This window comes from Malassezia globosa (genome assembly GCF_000181695.2).
Source record: "Malassezia globosa CBS 7966 chromosome Unknown mgl_sf_8.1, whole genome shotgun sequence".
Classification (NCBI taxonomy): Eukaryota; Fungi; Basidiomycota; class Malasseziomycetes; order Malasseziales; family Malasseziaceae; genus Malassezia; species Malassezia globosa.
Window position 1 is genome coordinate 38,684 of NW_001849864.1, and position 17,889 is coordinate 56,572.

Here is a 17,889-nt window from a genome sequence, read left to right on the forward strand (position 1 = left end):
CTCGTTAAAATGACGAAATACTCCAGCACGAATTTGCGCTAGGAGACCGAAAGGCCCGAATGCAGCATACAAATTTCAATATGCTTCTTTGATACTACGAGAAAAGGTAACGTAGCATCCGCGAGGTCCCTCCGCGCGTGTACGATAAAATAAGTTACATGAGTAAAAAGAAGGTCCACGCGGGGCTCGAACCCGCAACCCTCAGCTCGCTCTACGCGAGGTATCAGCATAGAAGGCTGATACGCTACCATTGCGCCAGTAGACCTAGCTATCACAGGATAGCATTGACTTAACCGTTATATAGCCATGGAAAAATAATTTCATGTAATTCATTCGCATCGATGGCGCGTCATGTCCCTTCGCAGTTGTGACTTTTCTAGTATTGCGAAAAAGTATCCTTGACGTGCGAGCGCGACATGGTGTCGTCGGAAGAGCATGTGCAGGTACTATCCGAAGAGATGGAAGTTCTAGAGAGTATCTACATTGAGGAGCTAGAAAGTAAGCATGTCGTCAGAGTGCTCACTCAGAACTGTCGTCAACACACTTGCGGATCCGCGTCGTGCCTGAGGATTACGATGAAATGAAACAAGGTTTGTGACAATGCACTGAATATTTTTCTTACTCAAATGAAAGACCCTGTTTTAAGTCTTGACGTACAATATACAGAGCAGTACCCAGATGAAACACCAACGCTTAGTATCAAGGTTCTGGAAGATGAAAAACAGATACTTGGAGAGTCACTGCCACAGACATCACCTGAGGAAGAGCTTGAAAATAACCAGAGTGACCCACGGGAGGGAGTGCAATTTTTGCAAAAGGAACTTGAACAGGTAGCAAGCGAGTCGCTTGGAATGCCGATGGTCTTTACATTAGCATCGCATCTCCGCGAGGCACTAACAGACTACATGACTCGGCAGGCACAGCAAGCAGAAAAAGACGCACAGAAGAAGCGGGAAGCTGAGCTACGTGCAGAGGAAGAAAAGTTCCGAGGCACGGCCGTCACGTTGGAGCGCTTTAAGGTCTGGCGCGTTGAGTTCATGAAGAAACAGGCAGCGCTCAAAGCCGAAAAGGAAGAGGCACATATTGCATCACTCACGCCGAAAGAACGTGAAGAGTACCGTCGCATGAAAGCAAAACCTACGGGGCGAGAGATCTTCTCCAAACCCGATGCACGCGTGGAAGAAGAAAAGGTGACGGACGAAAGCGTCAAGGAAGTCGACTTTTCGTTGTACTCAAGAGAAGAACGCGAGAAGCTTGCGCGAGAGGGTGAGGAGCAACGAGGTGAAGAAGATCAAGGGTATGTAGAAGATATGGACGAATAAAATCATGGCAAGCCAGCTGAAGAGACGGTCAGGAGAGAATGTGCCGCGTCCAATTCATTCAAGGATGTAGAGATCCGCGAGTTCCACGCCGCATTCTTTGGTTCGTCGCCCAGATAGACAGCATATGTGACTTGATCAACTCTGCATTCAGTAGGAAGTTTTCCCTGAACAATAAGCCGAGCAACAGCCGATTCACACGCATCAGCATCATTACCTAGGCCCACGAGCTCAGCTAGAACCCGTAGAGAAACACGTGAAAACACTCTTGCCGCGGCACAAATATTGTGCTCGGCCCATACATGCAAACCGTCAGTCTGGAGGTGGTCATCAACATAGGGTGATACGGCCTTCACATCACACGCGCCTAAAAACCGGCCTTCGCTGGCCTTTCTCAAGACTTGTACAAACGGCCAAGTAGATGAACAAGGATCACGAAGAATTTGAGTAAGCATATGCGTACGCTGAATGCTTGGTGGCGCAAAGAGAGCATACAGGGACGCCAGCTGTACGGCAGATACGTCCGCACTGGATGATGCATACCAAAGGTCCATGTATCTGGCTGCTGCATCGTAGTAGCGGTGCTGTGCGGCAAAAACACGCGCCTGACAGATCCAGAGCTCCTGCACCAGAACTTCATTTTCCCGTTCTGCATGGATTGCAGTGTTTGCGCGCTTCAGCGCATGCTCGGCTTGAGATAGACAAGGCACCTGGAGCCACAAGCGCGCAATCCAAACGCTGAGTTGCGCCCATGACGTATCAGGAGCACGACGCGCGGCATCTGGCGTAATAGACTGTAAAACTTGAGCTGCATCCTTCCATTGAGATAGCGCCTCATGTTGCTTAGCAAGAAGCAAGCGGAACGCAACCAGTTCATCGTCCCACAAGGTGGCGGAAGATTCACAGGGTATGAGGATGCATTGGAGAGCTTGTACGAACATGCATGATGATGCTAGTGTGTGAGACGGCGTTTGATGTGCACGTAGCAGTTTCGCGCGCATGTCAGCCAGAACGTGACGACCGACCAGCAATCCTGCGCCTGTCGTGTTCACACGATCCAACACGGCATGGCGTACGAATGTGTCGATCGATTCGATCAATGCAGTATCATTATCTTGTGTCTCGCAAAGCAACTGTTCAAAAATGTCACTGTACTGCGCAGCACGTTCACTTGTGCCTACCACTTGCGCCACTGCTGCTAGCTGCGCTTCTCGTAATGCCATAACGCCAAGGAGCCGCACGAATTATATCGGCCGAAGAACAAGCCTGGGAGCACCTTCGCATAAATTAGATGATGACGCGCGTGCGCGTGGGGGCCCAAAAGTTGGAAGCACCTACCCTCAGCTCAAGGGAATTCAATTTCTTCTGGGCCGGCAGCGCTTTGAGCCACGTGTTTGTGCCTGGGCCATCCTCTATCACTATCGATATGGAAGGGGTCAGCGTTGTTGACGGCAGGGATATCGACCTCACGTCCATCGTAGACAAATCCTTGAGAGGATGGGCACGAGTGCGCCACCTCATGTATGTGGCAGACCATGTACCCGCGCTTCGTTGTACTGCCTCGGCTGAAGCGGCCCAATACCTACAGAAACACATGTGGGACGTGGCGACATTCCGACGATTGTGTAAACAGGCCGGTCCTGCTCTGTGCGTTGAAGACATAGAGGAATGGTGCACGTCAACGGAAACACATGTGCTTCGAGAGCGTGAGCGCCTCAGGACCGAGTTGAATGCGTATTCAACGAATCGTGTACAGGAAAGTGCTCGACTAGCACACCATGACCTGGGCGACCATTATCGCAAATGCGGAGCATGGAATCAGGCTTTAGAGCACTACGAAAGCGAGCGCGAGTTTGGTACTACGAATGAGCATGCGCTCGTGTCGTACATGAGTGTGATGCAAACGGCCTATGAGGCTGGCGAGCCTACTCGTGTTTTGGCATGCTACGATCAGGCAGACACCATATGGCAGGCACTAGAAGGGACGCTGGTGACACCCAGTGCATCAGATGCATGGAGGACAGTGCTAGCAGCTGGTTACGTGTCGGAAGCGCAGCCAACATCGCTAGCGACGCATCGTGACGTGCGTGCAAGGCTCATGGCCTGGCGAACTCTAGCTCAGTGGTCACTTTGCGATGTACGAGGGAGTCTGCCCGAGCCCCACATTGATACTCAGCAAGTGGAAGTTTACACTGACATTATTGGAGCTCTGCAGTATGCATGGTATTTGGTTCTATGGGCTCTGTGTACAAACACGCCATCTTTGCAACGAAAGCGTGTGATGCAGGTGCTCGAGGACCCTGTCTTTCTAAGCCATACCGAGACGGTGCCGGCTGCGAGGACCGTGTTAAATGCATACCTTGTATCTGACTGGGCACTGTGCGTCCACACACTGCGCAACGCTTTGCCTGTCTGGCAAAGTGATCCGACAATCGGCGTGCAGCGAGGTCGGGTTTTGTTGCACGCAGTGATCATGCGCCTGGTGAAATGTCACGTCCAGGCATATGAACGAGTATCGCTTTCTTCCCTTAAAGGCCTTTTTGGCTCGAATGTATCACACATGCTGATAGAGCTAATTCAGCACGGAGCGTTACATGCACGCATCGACTGGGCTTGTCAAGTGCTCGAGAAAGAGGCGCCGTGTCTTGCTCCGCGGCATATCTCTGATCTGACTGCGTTGCGCGAACGCATGGCGCTCGTCCAGCGCATGACCCTCGACAAGCAATGACGGTAGCACTGTTTCTCTTGTTTTGGCTTGTTTGGATGAGGTGCACCATGAAAATGTGCGAAAAGCATCACCAAGGACATATTTGCGCTCGCCTCGTCTCCTCTTGTGACAGACCCAAAGAATGGAAAGAAAGCTGAGAACAATAAACAAGAGTGAATAATATTTGGCAAAAGAATGATCAATCGATCGGCTAATGCCTGGCTCAACTTCTGCTCTGGCCAACACTAAGTGTTCATATATCACCAAATGGAGCCACCGGGCTTGGTAGTAGACGACCAAGTCATGTCACAAGTTCCTGGAGCGACTGCAGCGGCCCCATCAGACAAGGTCGACCATGCCCAAGGGCTCGTCCAAAGATGAGAAGGCCATCCTGTTCCTGCTGCGCCAGGACCTGTCTGTGGTGACATGCCCGAGGGCGCCGATGACACGTCAGCAGTGGCCGATGGCGCTGTAGAGTCACGCTTGCGGTGACGGCCTTGTACGATGAACCATGAGTCTTGGGTCCGTGATGCATCCATGGCACGCATGGCAAGATCCACAGGATCGTCCGTTTCGTCCGTCCCATGCGCACGCGAAACGAACATCGAGCGGCGATTGTCAAATGCAAGGCCACATAGATCCGACTCCGCCATGACTTTGACATCGACCATGATATCAATGACCCTGGCATAATCCGACCCAGCATCCACACAATCGTGTCGCTCCAACACAGGCAGTGCAAACTGAGAGTCATCCATGTGGTGCATGGAGCGGCGAATGGGGCCCAGATAGCGAAGATCGTCATCTTCAGCAACACGCACAGCCACGCGACCAGAATCGTCGACTTCTTTGGCATTCGGTAGCAAGTCAAATGGGTAGGCAGCTCGTAGCAGGTTGACAAAGTCAATGAGCGAACTCCAGAACGATGCAATTCGCGCATCAACACTGCGTTCTATGCAAGCAAAGCGGGCGATGGAATCCGTGGCAAGGCATGATGCAGACTCCTGTTGGTCCACAATGTTTTGAAGATCTTGGGCCGTAATCGCAGCAAACGTCCGGCACGATGCAATGTATTCAAGATGACCCTTGACCCACTTTAGCCCGATACGCACAGTCGGAAGCGTTCGTCGAAGAACACGGCCGATGTCTAAGAGCTTTTGCTCCTGATTCGATGGCAACGCACGCATCGAGTTCATTAGCTCGTGCCGATTCACAGAGAGCAACGCCGTGAGGATGCCCAGGACGTGACACACAAGCATAGTCTCCCATCCATGGCGCACAAACTCGTGGAGCAAATCTTGGTCGATGTATCGGGAATAAGGCGCACCGACAGAGAAGGGTAGGCGTTCATGCAATGGCGCCCGACACAGCCGTGCCGTCCATGATGCGCACATACCCGATACTAGCATACGTAAGTAGTCTACAGCACGCAGTTCGTGCAGATCGACAGTGAGGAGCAAGTGGCGCTGGATGGCATCGTTTAAAATGCATGCCGTGTCGAAGTCAGCTCGGAGAAAACACAAGCTGTGAAACTCGACAATTGACCACAAAAAATCTGCCGCCGATTCCCATCGTGCGCTAATCATTGGCATCGGCACACGAATCGCAGGGCTATCCTCCAGAGCCGCCTGACGCCAAGCCAGCAGGACATCATCGCGCCGTTGCGATGACGTCCACGTCTGAAGTGCTTTTTCAAAAAGACGCTGCAGATTAAAACGTGCGTTTTCAAACGGCGATCGCACACAAAGAGCGCGATAGTATTGGTACATCGCTCCAAATGTATCGCCCACGCAGATCGCTACAACAGCCAGCTGGTTCGATGGATTGCCATAGTCAGGGAGCAGAGTATGAGCCTCGTGATAGAACAAGACTGCGCGCGTGAAATTGTAGTGCACCTGGGTCGATGTGCGTGCCGCGGAGTGCAGCTCACGATACCGAAGCAGATCGCCCATGCAAGTCAGCATCCGCTGCAGGATCTCGAACAACTGATGCCGGTGAGCTGGTGTCTTGGCCGCTTCCGCCTTGACAGGATCCTCGACGTCAATTGTGGCCCGAATGCCTAGAGTGTCCAAGACATCCTGAGCTTCTTTCAATGCATACAGCTGTGCAAGGCGCACAATGGTATCTTGATAAAACTCAAGCTCTTCAGTGATGAAGCGTAAAAGCACCTGAGTCAGCCGTTTCTGGTCATTCGGCTTGCCTATGCTTTTTCCGCGTTCTTTCTTGCTTCTCTCACCTTTCCCGCTGCCTTGCTGGCAAGAAGTAGGATTTGTGGCCTCACCCGTTTCTTGCTGTGTCTTGGCAAGACGTCCCCGTAAGTACGAGACTACACTGTACGTGGTGTCGGACCAAATCATCGAATCGACCAGTTGTGCCGCACGAGTGAATGGATATGATAGGAGGAGTGCCACATACACGGCCCGAAGTGCTTGTCGTGCTTTCACAACCGGGCCATGGTAGGGGTCATAGACGCGACCTGATGTTATTGGCATTGAAGCATCGCGTATAGCCTCTTCTAACGCCTGCTTGCGGACGCGCGCCTCACGGCGCAAGGCCGTCGGTTCTACATTCATCACGGTACCTACTACAAAGACACACCGCGACGTAGTATGAGCCTGTTTTTCTCCTGAACGGGGACCGTGCTTACTAGTGAGATTGACCTCCTCTCAGCCCTCAGGCCTACACTTCATGAATGTAGATGGATGTCTAGCCCTCTTCAGTCGCTCGGTGTGCCTCATTGCTGCGCACGTGACTGCTGGACAAGCCCACCCTGCAAGTGTCATGTACTTCCACACCCTCTGCGCACCTTACTCAAATGCCGTGCGCGAAGTCAAGATCGGCGATCTCTTTCTCTCTCACCCTCTTTGTGGCAGCGCGCAAGTGTGGAGGGGTGAAGCTTTTGTAAACTCAGGAAAATACATAAAATCCTGATGCATGGGCAAACAAAAAGTTCATCGCTCCATCGTCTCACTTGACTAACACATTTTGGCGGATGTCGGATCCGTTCTTTCAGAAAAAGCGAAAACGTAGCAATGATGCCGGCAGTAAGCATCCAACTCAAACGCGACGTAAAGATGCGGACGAATACGAGGATGCCGGTGATATCGGTGCTGTGGAAGATATGAATTTGCAGCACACATACGACGACGGGGATGACGGCGCAGCAGCCGCGGATCGAGAGACTCCCGCCGAAGCTAAAGTACGCCTTGCCAAGCTGTACTTGGAGGGATTGCATGAAAAAGAAGACATTGACGGGATCGATGCGGCTGCAGTAGATCGAGAAAATATTGCTGCCCGGCTCCGTAAGGACGTTGAGGAAGGCAGCGGCCACATGCACATAGCTGTGGCAACACGCATATGTGCACCGAAGCCCGAAGACATCCTATGTGTGCGTGGGCATAGAGCAAGCATGACTTGCGCTCGAACTGGCGCAAGTGCAAAGCATCTCTTCACGTCAGACAAGGATGGGCGCATTTGGCAGTGGCGTCTTCGAGACGGCACCCAAGTCTGTATGATGCCCCGTGGATACGCCCGCGAGTCCGAGTATGTTGGAAGTGCACCAATGTCAAATACGAGTGGTGCTGCTCGACGTCGTGAACGTGCGCGCCGCAGCACGCAATCGCCTATGCCGTCTACATCATCTGCCCCGTACAAGGGCCACGTTACTTTGCAGCCGGGCGAGGGTCATACCAGCGCCATTCTTTCACTGTCTGTGAGTGATGATGGGCGTTTTTGTGCATCGGCAGGCTGCGATAAGCGCATTGGTATTTGGGAGACAACAACGACATCTGCATCGAGTCCGAACGTGCCGACGAGATGGGTCAAAGCCCTGTTGGGCCACAAAGATGCAGTATGCTCTGTTGCATTTCGTGGCGGCTCGACGGAACTATTCAGTGCGTCGTACGATCGCACAGTGAAGCTGTTTGATGCAGCACAGCTGAGTTACATCGAAACTTTGTTCGGACACCAGGAATCCATACAAGACCTTGCTTGCTTGCGTGCTGAACGAGCTGTGACTGCCGGCGGTCGTGAGCGTACATGCCGATTGTGGAAAATCCGCGAAGAGAGTCAGCTTGTGTTCCGTGGTGGCACACGAAGCAAGGTTCATGCGCTTCTTGAAGGTGGTGACCTCGTTGATACCCCAGGCGCAAAAAAGAATGAGGTCCACGAAGGTAGTGTCGATTGCGTATCAATGATCGATGACAATCATTTTGTGAGTGGCAGTGACAGTGGTACCCTGTCTCTCTGGTCCCTTGCGAAGAAGAAGCCCTTGTTTGTCGTGTACGCAGCACATGGCTACGACAGAGCGCATGGAAATACACAGCCTTTGCCCAGGTATATTACAAGCGTTGCGTGCTTACCATACGGCGATGTTTTTGCGTCTGGTTCCTGGGACGGTGTTATCCGCTTGTGGGCGCTGGATTCGAGCTTGCGCTCATTCCGCTTCCTTTTTGATGTGCCCGCGCCTGGCGTTGTCAACAGTCTTCAGTTACTTACACCATCGATCGAGCATATGGACGACTATCCTGTGGTTCCTTCACTTTGGCGTCGTCGCGGTGGTGCACAGGCTCGTTTGGATCCAGTGGCCAAAACGAACGGACATCACTCGAGTGAGCCGCACAAGTCTTCTTCGTCCTTGTCACTTCGCTCGGGACTACACATGTCAGCTGATGGACATGTACTTGGTCACAAGGAAAGTATTCCTCCTCTTCTCATTGCTGCACTTGCCCCTGAGCCGCGTGCAGACCGTTGGATCCGCATCCCAAATGCCGTATCAGCTGCATTGGTGATTCCAATGTGGCTCCTTACGTAGCCACGTGACTTGATGGTCATACGCTTTGGTCCCACTCTCCGCCTTTCTCGCTGTTGTAGCTAGTCCAGACGAGACTTTGCTCTATTGTGCGCCATCCGATAGACGAGCGCTCATCGTTCATGTCGCTGCGTATAGGATCAAGTCGAGATATTTTGACGGCAGATTTCAATCAAGACTGTAGCTGCATCGCGATTGGCACCCAGTCAGGCTACTCAATCACCAACTGCGAACCATTGGGGCAAATTTATGCCAAAGGTACGTCTGCATGTTGTTATGCGTGCGTCGATGCATTTGCATGTCGCATGAACTCATGCGTGTGCAATGCTTGAAGCTCCGCTTACACTGAAGTAGAGCAAGGGCCGACATGCATTGTAGGCATGCTGTTCTCGACCAGCCTGGTTGTCATTGTCGGACGAACGCCAGGTGGACAGAGAAAGCTACAGATCCTTAATACGAAGCGCCAGTCCACAATTTGCGAGCTCTCGTTTCCATCCGACATCTTGACCGTGCGCCTAAATCGCCGGCGTCTTGTCGTCGTGCTTGCGACGTCCATATACGTGTACGATATTAGCAATTTGAAGCTGTTACATACGATCGAAACAGGCGTAACGCAGGATGGCCTATGTGCGCTTGCCTCTGTGTCTGATGAATGCTACATGGTGTATGCGACGACGCATAAATTACACGATCACAATGCAGGTGCCAGCTCAAGTGTCGTTGTCTACAACCTGCACTCGCTCACTATGGTCAACGTGATTCCTGCACATCGCACACGTGTTGTGTGCCTCGCACTTAACTCGAACGGAACAATATTAGCCACTGCGAGCGAAAAAGGCACGGTAATTCGTGTGTTCTCTATCCCCGATGGGCGTCTCATGTACCAATTCCGTCGCGGCACGTACCCAGCCCGTATTTTCAGTATGACGTTCAATGCAGCAAGCACGCTCTTGTGCGTCACGTCGGACTCTGATACAATTCATGTATTTCGACTGTTTGTATCTATAAACAGGCCATTATCGTCCACCAGCGACCCGAAACATGCGCTAGAGCAGAAACGACGATCTTCATTGGCTTTAGCTTCGTCGTGGTCGCCTGTGTCGTCGACGCCGACGACATCATGGCGCCAACGCGGTTTTTCCATGGTACATGCTTTAGGCACATATCTCCCAACATCTCTGGCGGAAATGTGGGAGCCAACAAGAGATTTTGCTTGGCTCAAACTGCCAAAACCAGGCGTTCGGTCCGTTGCTGTGGTGTCGAACTCGCAGCCGGTCGTGCTTGTTCTCACTTATGAAGGCCTGCTATATACTTACGCACTCGACTTGGACTTGGGCGGTGAATGTCATTTGACAAAACGTACGTGCTACCTACATGTGCCTTTGTGCATCTGACATCCAGAACACTCCTTACTCACGACAAACACCTCCACGAGCTCTGTGGCAATCTAAAGCTTTCCCACCATCTGCTGGAGCTCACCGCTTTGCTGAGCACGCAGAAGGTCGTCGCAGCCACCAACGTGCTTGCCTGAAATAAAGATGTTTGGCACCGTACGCTGGCCGGTCTTCTCAGCAAGGTAATTCTGTATATTAGTTAGACACGCTCCCATTCTTCTCCCATAGTTCCGATTCCAACATACCTGGATCTCTGGTCCATCGTTGACCTCATCTAGCTCCAGAGTACCGATCTTGCTGGGTTCCACGCTCAAGCCGGAAATCACTTCCTTCGCACGCTTGCAGAATGGGCAGTAGGACTTGCTGAAGATCGCAATAGCGTTTTCAGAAATCAGTTTCTGTGCTTTGTAAGTGACCACACATAGATCTGCACGCGGGTACATACTTCAGCAATCTGCTTTGCCACCATGTCTGAAGTTCGACGAAACTAAGATTGATGACGAATGCCCCGACGTGGGGACGAGTCAATGAACCAGCACGTGATAGCCTGTCGCGCCCAGCCTTCGACTCCCGAAGGGCCCCGTGCACGGCCCCATCACCTGTCCGACGCGGGCAAATGAGAGGGGACCGGGGCGTTGGAATCGAGCTGTTTGATTCGGTACGCCGTTGAAGTAGGCACAAACCACTCAGGATGTGCATATGATGCTTAGACAAAACGTGGGCCTCAGACGTCGGACTGCTTGTAGGGTGTCTCTGTCTGCATCGAGAGTGCCGAGTTCTAGTCGACACTGTGCTTGGCACTCAGGCGACAGCGAGAATGATGTGAAATCGCTACTATATGGTTAATACATATGCTGTCATAGTACGGTTCATATGGTTCTATGAAAAATAGCTACCCTTTTCTCTCATATGCCAAGACTGTTGGGACTGCGCTATACTATTAGATATGTGATGAAAGATGTGTCTTCAACTGATAACGAGTACGCTCTAATTCTTGGGTCTTGAATCCTTGTATTGCCTGTGCCGCTTCCTCTGCAACAAGACTGCAAGAACTGCTGTCATGGTCGGATGTGGACATTCGAGCGGGGCTGTGTAAGCCATCGCACAGCTAGTGGAGATCTCGAACCAGAGTGGACATCTCAAAAATGGACACATTTGACGTATCTGACAAGCTATTCGAGAAGAAGAAGTAGGCATCAGTACAGCGATAGTCCTTGTATACAGCTTTATACACCCCACCACCAAACGAACGACACCCTACATACGAACTCTAGAACCATCAGGAAGCTGGCGCGTGATTGAACCGTCTTCATTACCGAAGTACGCTGCCTTACAAATGTTGGTAAAAATCCCCACTTCAACCACACCGGTCAAGAGTTTAATCTGCTTCAGCAAGTGATCAGGATTGCGCATGATGGACTCGGGAAAGACGGCATCAATACACAAATTCCCATTGTCCGTGACGACAGGTCCAGCCTTAGCCACAGCCATACGGAGTTTAGCGTCTGTGCTACCGAGCCTTTCCAGCGACTTGAGCACATGTTTCGCAGCGAACGGAGCGACTTCCACAGGCACTCCTTTTCTCCAATTCTCCCCGAGCACCATCGACATTTTCCGAAAGTCTGCAACGACGACAAACTCTTTTGCCGCTTCAGCAAGGACTTTCTCACGCAAGTGACATGCACCTCCGCCTTTGATGAGATTGAGAGATGCATCTACTTCGTCAGCACCATCGATAGTCACATCCAATTGTAGGCCCGTGTCCATGTCGCCCAAGTTGAGATTTCGCTCTATGATGAGGTTCTTGGCCTGGAAGCTTGTCGGCACAAACCTGCAAGAATTGTTCACTTTTTCGCCTCGCTCATAGATCCGTTCTACTACATACGGTACCGTCGAGCCAGATCCAATTCCAATGAGTTGATGGTGTGGCTTGACGTACGCATCCACAGCCGCGTACGCTGCAGCTCGTTTTGCAGATTCAACAGTAGATACAGACTGTGACGAAGAAGCCATGCGTGAAAGTCTTGCACACGAGGAAAAACAACGGCGTAGCAACTGCACGATGATTACAGTCTCGGCGTCAAGTGAAAGGTCAGGTGTGGGGTTTAGACGAGACTTTGGTGGACGCCAATTTTCCTCTAGGGTCACATGAGTTCTCTCCCGCCCCACCCCGCCCCACCCCCACGATGCGAGCGCGTGGCAAGGGCGGCCAAACCCACTTAACCACCGCCGGCTCGAAAAGCTGACGCATGCTGACACAGACAAAAATCTCATCCGCCTCAGATATATTCACAGAAATTTCTTTTATTGGTTTCGACAAGGCCATCGGTGTTACGTATTGCAAACGCACGGTCATGGCGGACGAGTGGCGACACGAATCTGAAGAAGCAGATGAAGAGCTTCAAATTGAGCCACGAGATGTAGAGTTGGATGTGACAGAAGGAACAGATGAAGTTCCGATGGACGAAGGTGATGAAGAACTAGACAACCAAGATGACGAGATGTTCCAAGACGATTCTATCGCTGCATTTTACTCACATCGCAAGTCGGTGTTTTGTGTGCAACTGCACCCCAATTTTCCGAATCCACCAATTGCTGTAAGCGGCGGAGAGGACGATGCTGCGTGGATCTGGAACACCATTGACGGGTCGGAGATCGCGCATCTCTCCGGTCATACTGACAGTGTGGTAGCTGTGGCGTTCAGCCACGATGGCGAGATGGTCGCCACTGGTGGTTTGGATGGACGCATCCGTGTATGGCGTAGGCATGGAAAAGATGATGAATGGTCAACGTGGGAGTTTCTCACGAATCTTGAGGGCCCTACAGAGGTTGTATGGCTCACCTGGCACCCTCGTGGTCCTGTGCTCGTCGCTGGCGCCTCTGACACGACTATATGGATGTGGAAATTGCCGTCAGGTGCTGAAATGAACGTTTTCAATGGCCATACTGGCTCTGTGACTTGCGGACGATTCACACCCGATGGACGTCGCCTCGTTACCGGCAGCGACGATGGCTCATTGATTGTGTGGGACCCATCGACAGCAGCACCTTTAGGGAAGCTGAAGGATACCGATACGCGTTTTGCTTTGGACGGCGGCATCATGTCGCTGTGTGTGAGTCCCGATAACAAGCTTGTGGTCGTGGGGGGTGCCGCAGGAGGGATCCGTGTTGTCAGCATCGCAAACCTTGATCAAGGCGGGGCTGCGCAGCTTGTCGGTTCGTTTGATGCGCACGATTCAGGCGAAAGCGTCGAATCACTCGAGTTTATTGACTTGATTCCTTCATCGGCTCCCTCTTCGCAAGGGCCGCCTGCTCCAAGTAATGTCGTGGCGCGCTCATCTACACACTTCGTTTCTGCAGGTACAGACGGCCGCGCAATTGTGTGGGACCTGAAGGCTGGTACGAAACGAGGAGAGGCGCGCCACGAAGCTGCTGTGACAAAGATGGTGGTTCATCCATTCACGCCTTTGTTCAGCACGAGCTCCATGGACCACCGACTCCGTACGTGGGATGCTCGAACGATGCAGACACTGGGCACAAAGCACGGATTCACCGATGGCGTACTGGACATAGCTGTGGGTCCAGATGATGGTATTACTCAGGGTGCAGAAACTGGTGGGATTGGTGCCTACGTCAACTCTGCACAATCGAAAGGCTACAAACTCATCGGGGCTGGTGACGAAGGTGTGGCTCTCGTCTTCCGTCTTGATTGATTCAAGTCTTGTGTACATCATTTCACGCATACTTAGATATCCTTTTTTCATTTATAGCTAACATCCAGTTGTTTGCTAGTTCTGTTCCACTCTAGCTGTGTTTGATATGCGCTCGATACCAGAGTATAACCCTACTATCAGCATGGCAGGGTTCATCGCCCGGTCCACGAACCTGTGCTCTGCTGAACAGGTTGCGCGACACGAGTGTGCATTTCACGTGATGCACGTGTGGGATTTGATTGGGTCTGAGTTTATTTTTTGGTCTTGCTTCCTCTAGGCCCACCCACGGCTTGCAGCTGTGCAGGAGTAAACGAATGTAGATGTTCATGGCCTAAGCGCCCAACTCTACTATGAAACAACATTGAGCCAAATGCCTACTCACCTCACCCTCAATCGAAGTGAGAGTGTGCGCTAATTAGTACGCACAGCTGTGTGTCTGTGTGTGTTTGTATCTAGGCTATGCTCGCCCAGCATGTTGAACCGCTCTCGCCCAATTTGGATGCTATGATGAGCGGTCCTCCGCCAGAGCAGACAGATACACCGCGTCGTTCATTCCGTGCACGTGTATCCGACACGATCCAGCGCGCGCGCGGCCGTTCATCCCCAAGTCCGGCACCCCCTGCGCATGAATCACAGCATGATACACCAAGCCCTTCGAAGACCCGCGGCATGGGTAGGTTCCTGCGCAAATCCTTCGACATTGCGCGAAGTTCTTCGCCATCGCCCTCACGGAACAAGGACGTTGTGTATAGCTACACGGCTCCTGCATATGAAGTGCCTGATCTCCCAGACTGGCAACTCTATGATGGTACAAGTGTTCCAATGAATCTCGACCAGCTGGCGAAAGAGAATGATTCACTCATGCCCCCGCCTCCTTCTCTTGGCTATCACGGCGCACCGCAAGATGGGCTGAATGCAGTCTCCAGTCCTGTTCCTCCAGCCCATGTGCACCAAGGCTCTTTAGGAGTAATGCCACCACCACCACCACAACCACAGTTCTTGCCACATCCTCCTACTATGATACCACCACAGAGACCCATGTCGATGCCACCGCAACTGCCACCACAAATGCCACCGAATATGCCACCGAATATGCAGCCGTCAATGCCGTGGAGTGGGCATGAAGCAGGCAGCTCGTATGCACAAGAGCCGGGCATGCAGCCACCTGAAGAACCTTTGTTTGGACATGTTGCGCCGCGTTCTCGCTCGGCGCGTGTGAGCCTTCCTCCCACGCTCACCGCATCGCCGCCGCCGCGGCCGTCATTCGCAACCCCTTCGCCAGCGCCCCCAGCGCTCCCCGAAGAATCTCATGCTCGCTCACCAGAGCGTCCACCTTGTCCGGTGGTACCTGCGTTACAAGTCACTTCATCTGCACCTGAGGACACCGCTGGCGAGGTTAGTCTCGTCAATGCATATGCAGACGTGACAGACGGAGGCACTCAAGATGAGACAGTGATTGATCACCGAAGCCCCAAGGAGCGTGCCGGGACTCCCAGTGTGCTAGGGCAGGCCTCATCACGAGGGTCATGTGATCTCGAAACGATCGAGCTTGAGGACAATGTCGATACTCAAGGTCGACATCTAGGTCCTAACGATGCTGCGATGGAGGAGCAGAAGCAACAGCGGATCTTGTCAGCAATGGAAAAGGCACCGGAGGGAGCTGGTCTCACAGACCTCATGAATCGAGTTGTGAATCCCAACCGTCAGAGCTGGCTTCATGGTTTGTGGCCGCGCCATGCATCAGGTGGTTCAGAGGCATCAAAACCAGCGTCAGACCGCTCATCCTCGCAGGGGGGTGTCATTTTTCGCGGAGCGGACGCTAGTCCTTCCATATACAGCTCCGAATCCATGGACGAGATGCCAGAACGAGCATCTGTCGCATCTCCGCGCACAGATCGCTCAGCCAGTGGACCAGGGGATGCGCCAGCTAGTGACCTGTATCGTGCTGGACCGGGACTGTTGAGGAAAAATACAGCGCAGTCTCGTCGGTCCTGCGGATCACAAAGCTCTAGAAATTCGTCCCAGCCCAGTGACGATGAACGCGAGGCATTTGAGCGCCGGCGGCGGTCAAATCTGCAGGCGCGCCACATCCTTGAAACCGAGAAGAAGCTAGGCATGTCGACGGAGCTCCAGCAGGCTGCATGGATGCCGCCGGCTCCGATGCCACCGCCACCACCTGCGCCTACATCGCCTGCGCCATCGATGCAGTCTTATCGTGCTCAAAGCCGTCTGTCCGCGGGTCCTGGTGGTACTGCTGTGTTGGACCAAGTGAACTCACAGACACATGAACCAGCGCAAGCCAACTGGCAGGCTCAATGGCAGGTTCATCCGGCATCCCAAGAATCTGCTTGTGCCGATGCTCCGACACAGACACCAATGTATGAGGGTATGCGGCAGCAAGGTGTCTCTGAGCCACACATGCAGGAGGATGCGCAGCCTGCATGGCAACCGACCCAGCAGGTCTATCCAGATGCTGCAGCGCAGGGTACACTAAATGTTCAGTCGCAGGAGCAGGCGTACGCTCAGTGGCAATTACAGTGGAACGTTCATCCGGAAGCTGCCCCACAGGCTCCCTCTGAGCCTGTGGCGCAAGAACAGGCACAGGCTGCATGGGAGGCAGAATGGCAGGTCCATCCTGAATCTGTGCAGTCGGGTGCGACTCGGGGCCCAGTGCCTAATCAAGCTCAGGCTGACTGGTATGCCCAATGGCAAGGACATCCAGACGCACAATGGCAAGGGCACCCAGATGTACAATGGCAAGGCTACCAAGATGTACAATGGCAAGGACATCCAGACGCACAGTGGCAAGGACATCCAGATGTACAGTGGCATAGACATCCAGATGCACAATGGCAAGGGCACCCCCATGTCCAATGGCAGGTACCGCCGCAAGCACACGTGGGTGTACTAGCAGCTCCTGGCATGTCACCGAACGAGGGTGTGATGCCGACGCATGCCGCGATGCCGCATGTTCGACGAAAGGCTCCCCCGGGCTCACAGCCGAGTCATTTACCAAAACCTGCTAGCCCTACTCCCACGAGCACATTCCAGCGTGATTCGATGCCACCACCCAAGAAGTCTGCGGGTGCGCCGATTTTGCCAGATGTTGTTGAAGATGATGAATCCATAATCGACGAGCAGGGCCGTCGACTAAAGCCCGACGGATTTGGTGGTTTGCAGCCTGTCGACGATCAAAGCAAAGAGGAAGCGGCCATTGCGCCGTCACCGACCATGGCGCCCGGTGCTGAGGCAGCAGCGCCCGTCGCATCCCAAGATACTCCTCGTGCGCCGCAGGTCGAGTCGATGCGGACCGACTTTAAGCCCCAGAACGGGCGTCCACCAAGCTCGTTGTCTGTCCATACACCGTTTGTCCACAATGCGTCCAGTCCGCGGCCATCCTCGCCGGCCGTCCGTTCCTCGGCCATGCCAGCGCGCAAGTCGATGCCGGCATCCAGCTCGAATGGGCCCCCCTATCAAATCGCTCCCGAGCTGTACACGACGCCGCAGAGCTTGCATAACAAAGTTGGCCGTATGACATGGACGCCCGAGGTGGCAGAGGCTGCAGCGAAGTACATTCAGACCATGACAAACTCTGCATCGCGGAGTCAAATCCACCAACATGCCAAGCCGCACACTGGCGCTAGCCGCTCGCCTTTGCCAGGTGCGCCTGAGCCACTTCCCCCGTAAAGGGTGACTCAGACATAGACAACAGTGCTCCCGCTGTTGCATCACCGCTACCGCCTGTGCCAGTTCTGACGTCAATGCACTCACCTGTTCCTGTGGATGCGCAGACTGGAAGCACAGGTCTACCAGCATCTCGTTCTGTCGTTGTACAATTAAACGAAAAAGGCGTGGACCTCGTGCTGAATCCTGGCGAGGGTGCGCAGCTGGATGACATGCCCCTCAGAGATGCACTCAAAGAAGCCATGATGAGGTTTTACTTCTA

The 17,889-nt window shown here is 53.0% G+C and overlaps 9 protein-coding genes across 9 annotated transcripts; 6 read left to right on the forward strand and 3 right to left on the reverse strand.

Annotated features, from left to right (window-relative positions):
* Nucleotides 1–416: 416 nt before the first annotated feature.
* Nucleotides 417–1,322, forward strand: MGL_3089 (uncharacterized protein; the record flags this gene model as incomplete). Its single annotated transcript, XM_001729493.1, has 2 exons — nucleotides 417–498; nucleotides 667–1,322. The coding sequence occupies 2 exons, from the start codon at nucleotides 417–419 to the stop codon at nucleotides 1,320–1,322; spliced, it is 738 nt and encodes a 245-aa protein (XP_001729545.1).
* A 1,516-nt stretch (nucleotides 1,323–2,838) lies between these two features.
* Nucleotides 2,839–4,047, forward strand: MGL_3090 (uncharacterized protein; the record flags this gene model as incomplete). The annotated part of the gene is made up of 1 exon (XM_001729494.1): nucleotides 2,839–4,047. The coding sequence occupies one exon, from the start codon at nucleotides 2,839–2,841 to the stop codon at nucleotides 4,045–4,047; it is 1,209 nt and encodes a 402-aa protein (XP_001729546.1).
* Nucleotides 4,048–4,286: 239 nt separating this feature from the next.
* On the reverse strand, nucleotides 4,287–6,599 carry MGL_3091 (uncharacterized protein; the record flags this gene model as incomplete). The annotated part of the gene is made up of 1 exon (XM_001729495.1): nucleotides 4,287–6,599. The coding sequence occupies one exon, from the start codon at nucleotides 6,597–6,599 to the stop codon at nucleotides 4,287–4,289; it is 2,313 nt and encodes a 770-aa protein (XP_001729547.1).
* Nucleotides 6,600–7,018: 419 nt separating this feature from the next.
* MGL_3092 (uncharacterized protein) lies at nucleotides 7,019–8,839 on the forward strand (the record flags this gene model as incomplete). Its single annotated transcript, XM_001729496.1, has 1 exon — nucleotides 7,019–8,839. The coding sequence occupies one exon, from the start codon at nucleotides 7,019–7,021 to the stop codon at nucleotides 8,837–8,839; it is 1,821 nt and encodes a 606-aa protein (XP_001729548.1).
* Nucleotides 8,840–9,216: 377 nt separating this feature from the next.
* MGL_3093 (uncharacterized protein) lies at nucleotides 9,217–10,230 on the forward strand (the record flags this gene model as incomplete). Its single annotated transcript, XM_001729497.1, has 1 exon — nucleotides 9,217–10,230. The coding sequence occupies one exon, from the start codon at nucleotides 9,217–9,219 to the stop codon at nucleotides 10,228–10,230; it is 1,014 nt and encodes a 337-aa protein (XP_001729549.1).
* Nucleotides 10,231–10,283: 53 nt separating this feature from the next.
* Nucleotides 10,284–10,699, reverse strand: MGL_3094 (uncharacterized protein; the record flags this gene model as incomplete). The annotated part of the gene is made up of 3 exons (XM_001729498.1): nucleotides 10,284–10,418; nucleotides 10,476–10,628; nucleotides 10,676–10,699. 3 exons carry the CDS (start codon nucleotides 10,697–10,699, stop codon nucleotides 10,284–10,286), a joined length of 312 nt encoding a protein of 103 aa, XP_001729550.1.
* A 788-nt stretch (nucleotides 10,700–11,487) lies between these two features.
* MGL_3095 (uncharacterized protein) lies at nucleotides 11,488–12,243 on the reverse strand (the record flags this gene model as incomplete). Its single annotated transcript, XM_001729499.1, has 1 exon — nucleotides 11,488–12,243. One exon carries the CDS (start codon nucleotides 12,241–12,243, stop codon nucleotides 11,488–11,490), a length of 756 nt encoding a protein of 251 aa, XP_001729551.1.
* A 341-nt stretch (nucleotides 12,244–12,584) lies between these two features.
* MGL_3096 (uncharacterized protein) lies at nucleotides 12,585–13,943 on the forward strand (the record flags this gene model as incomplete). Its single annotated transcript, XM_001729500.1, has 1 exon — nucleotides 12,585–13,943. The coding sequence occupies one exon, from the start codon at nucleotides 12,585–12,587 to the stop codon at nucleotides 13,941–13,943; it is 1,359 nt and encodes a 452-aa protein (XP_001729552.1).
* Nucleotides 13,944–14,402: 459 nt separating this feature from the next.
* Nucleotides 14,403–17,630, forward strand: MGL_3097 (uncharacterized protein; the record flags this gene model as incomplete). The annotated part of the gene is made up of 1 exon (XM_001729501.1): nucleotides 14,403–17,630. The coding sequence occupies one exon, from the start codon at nucleotides 14,403–14,405 to the stop codon at nucleotides 17,628–17,630; it is 3,228 nt and encodes a 1,075-aa protein (XP_001729553.1).
* Between the last annotated feature and the right edge of the window lie 259 nt (nucleotides 17,631–17,889).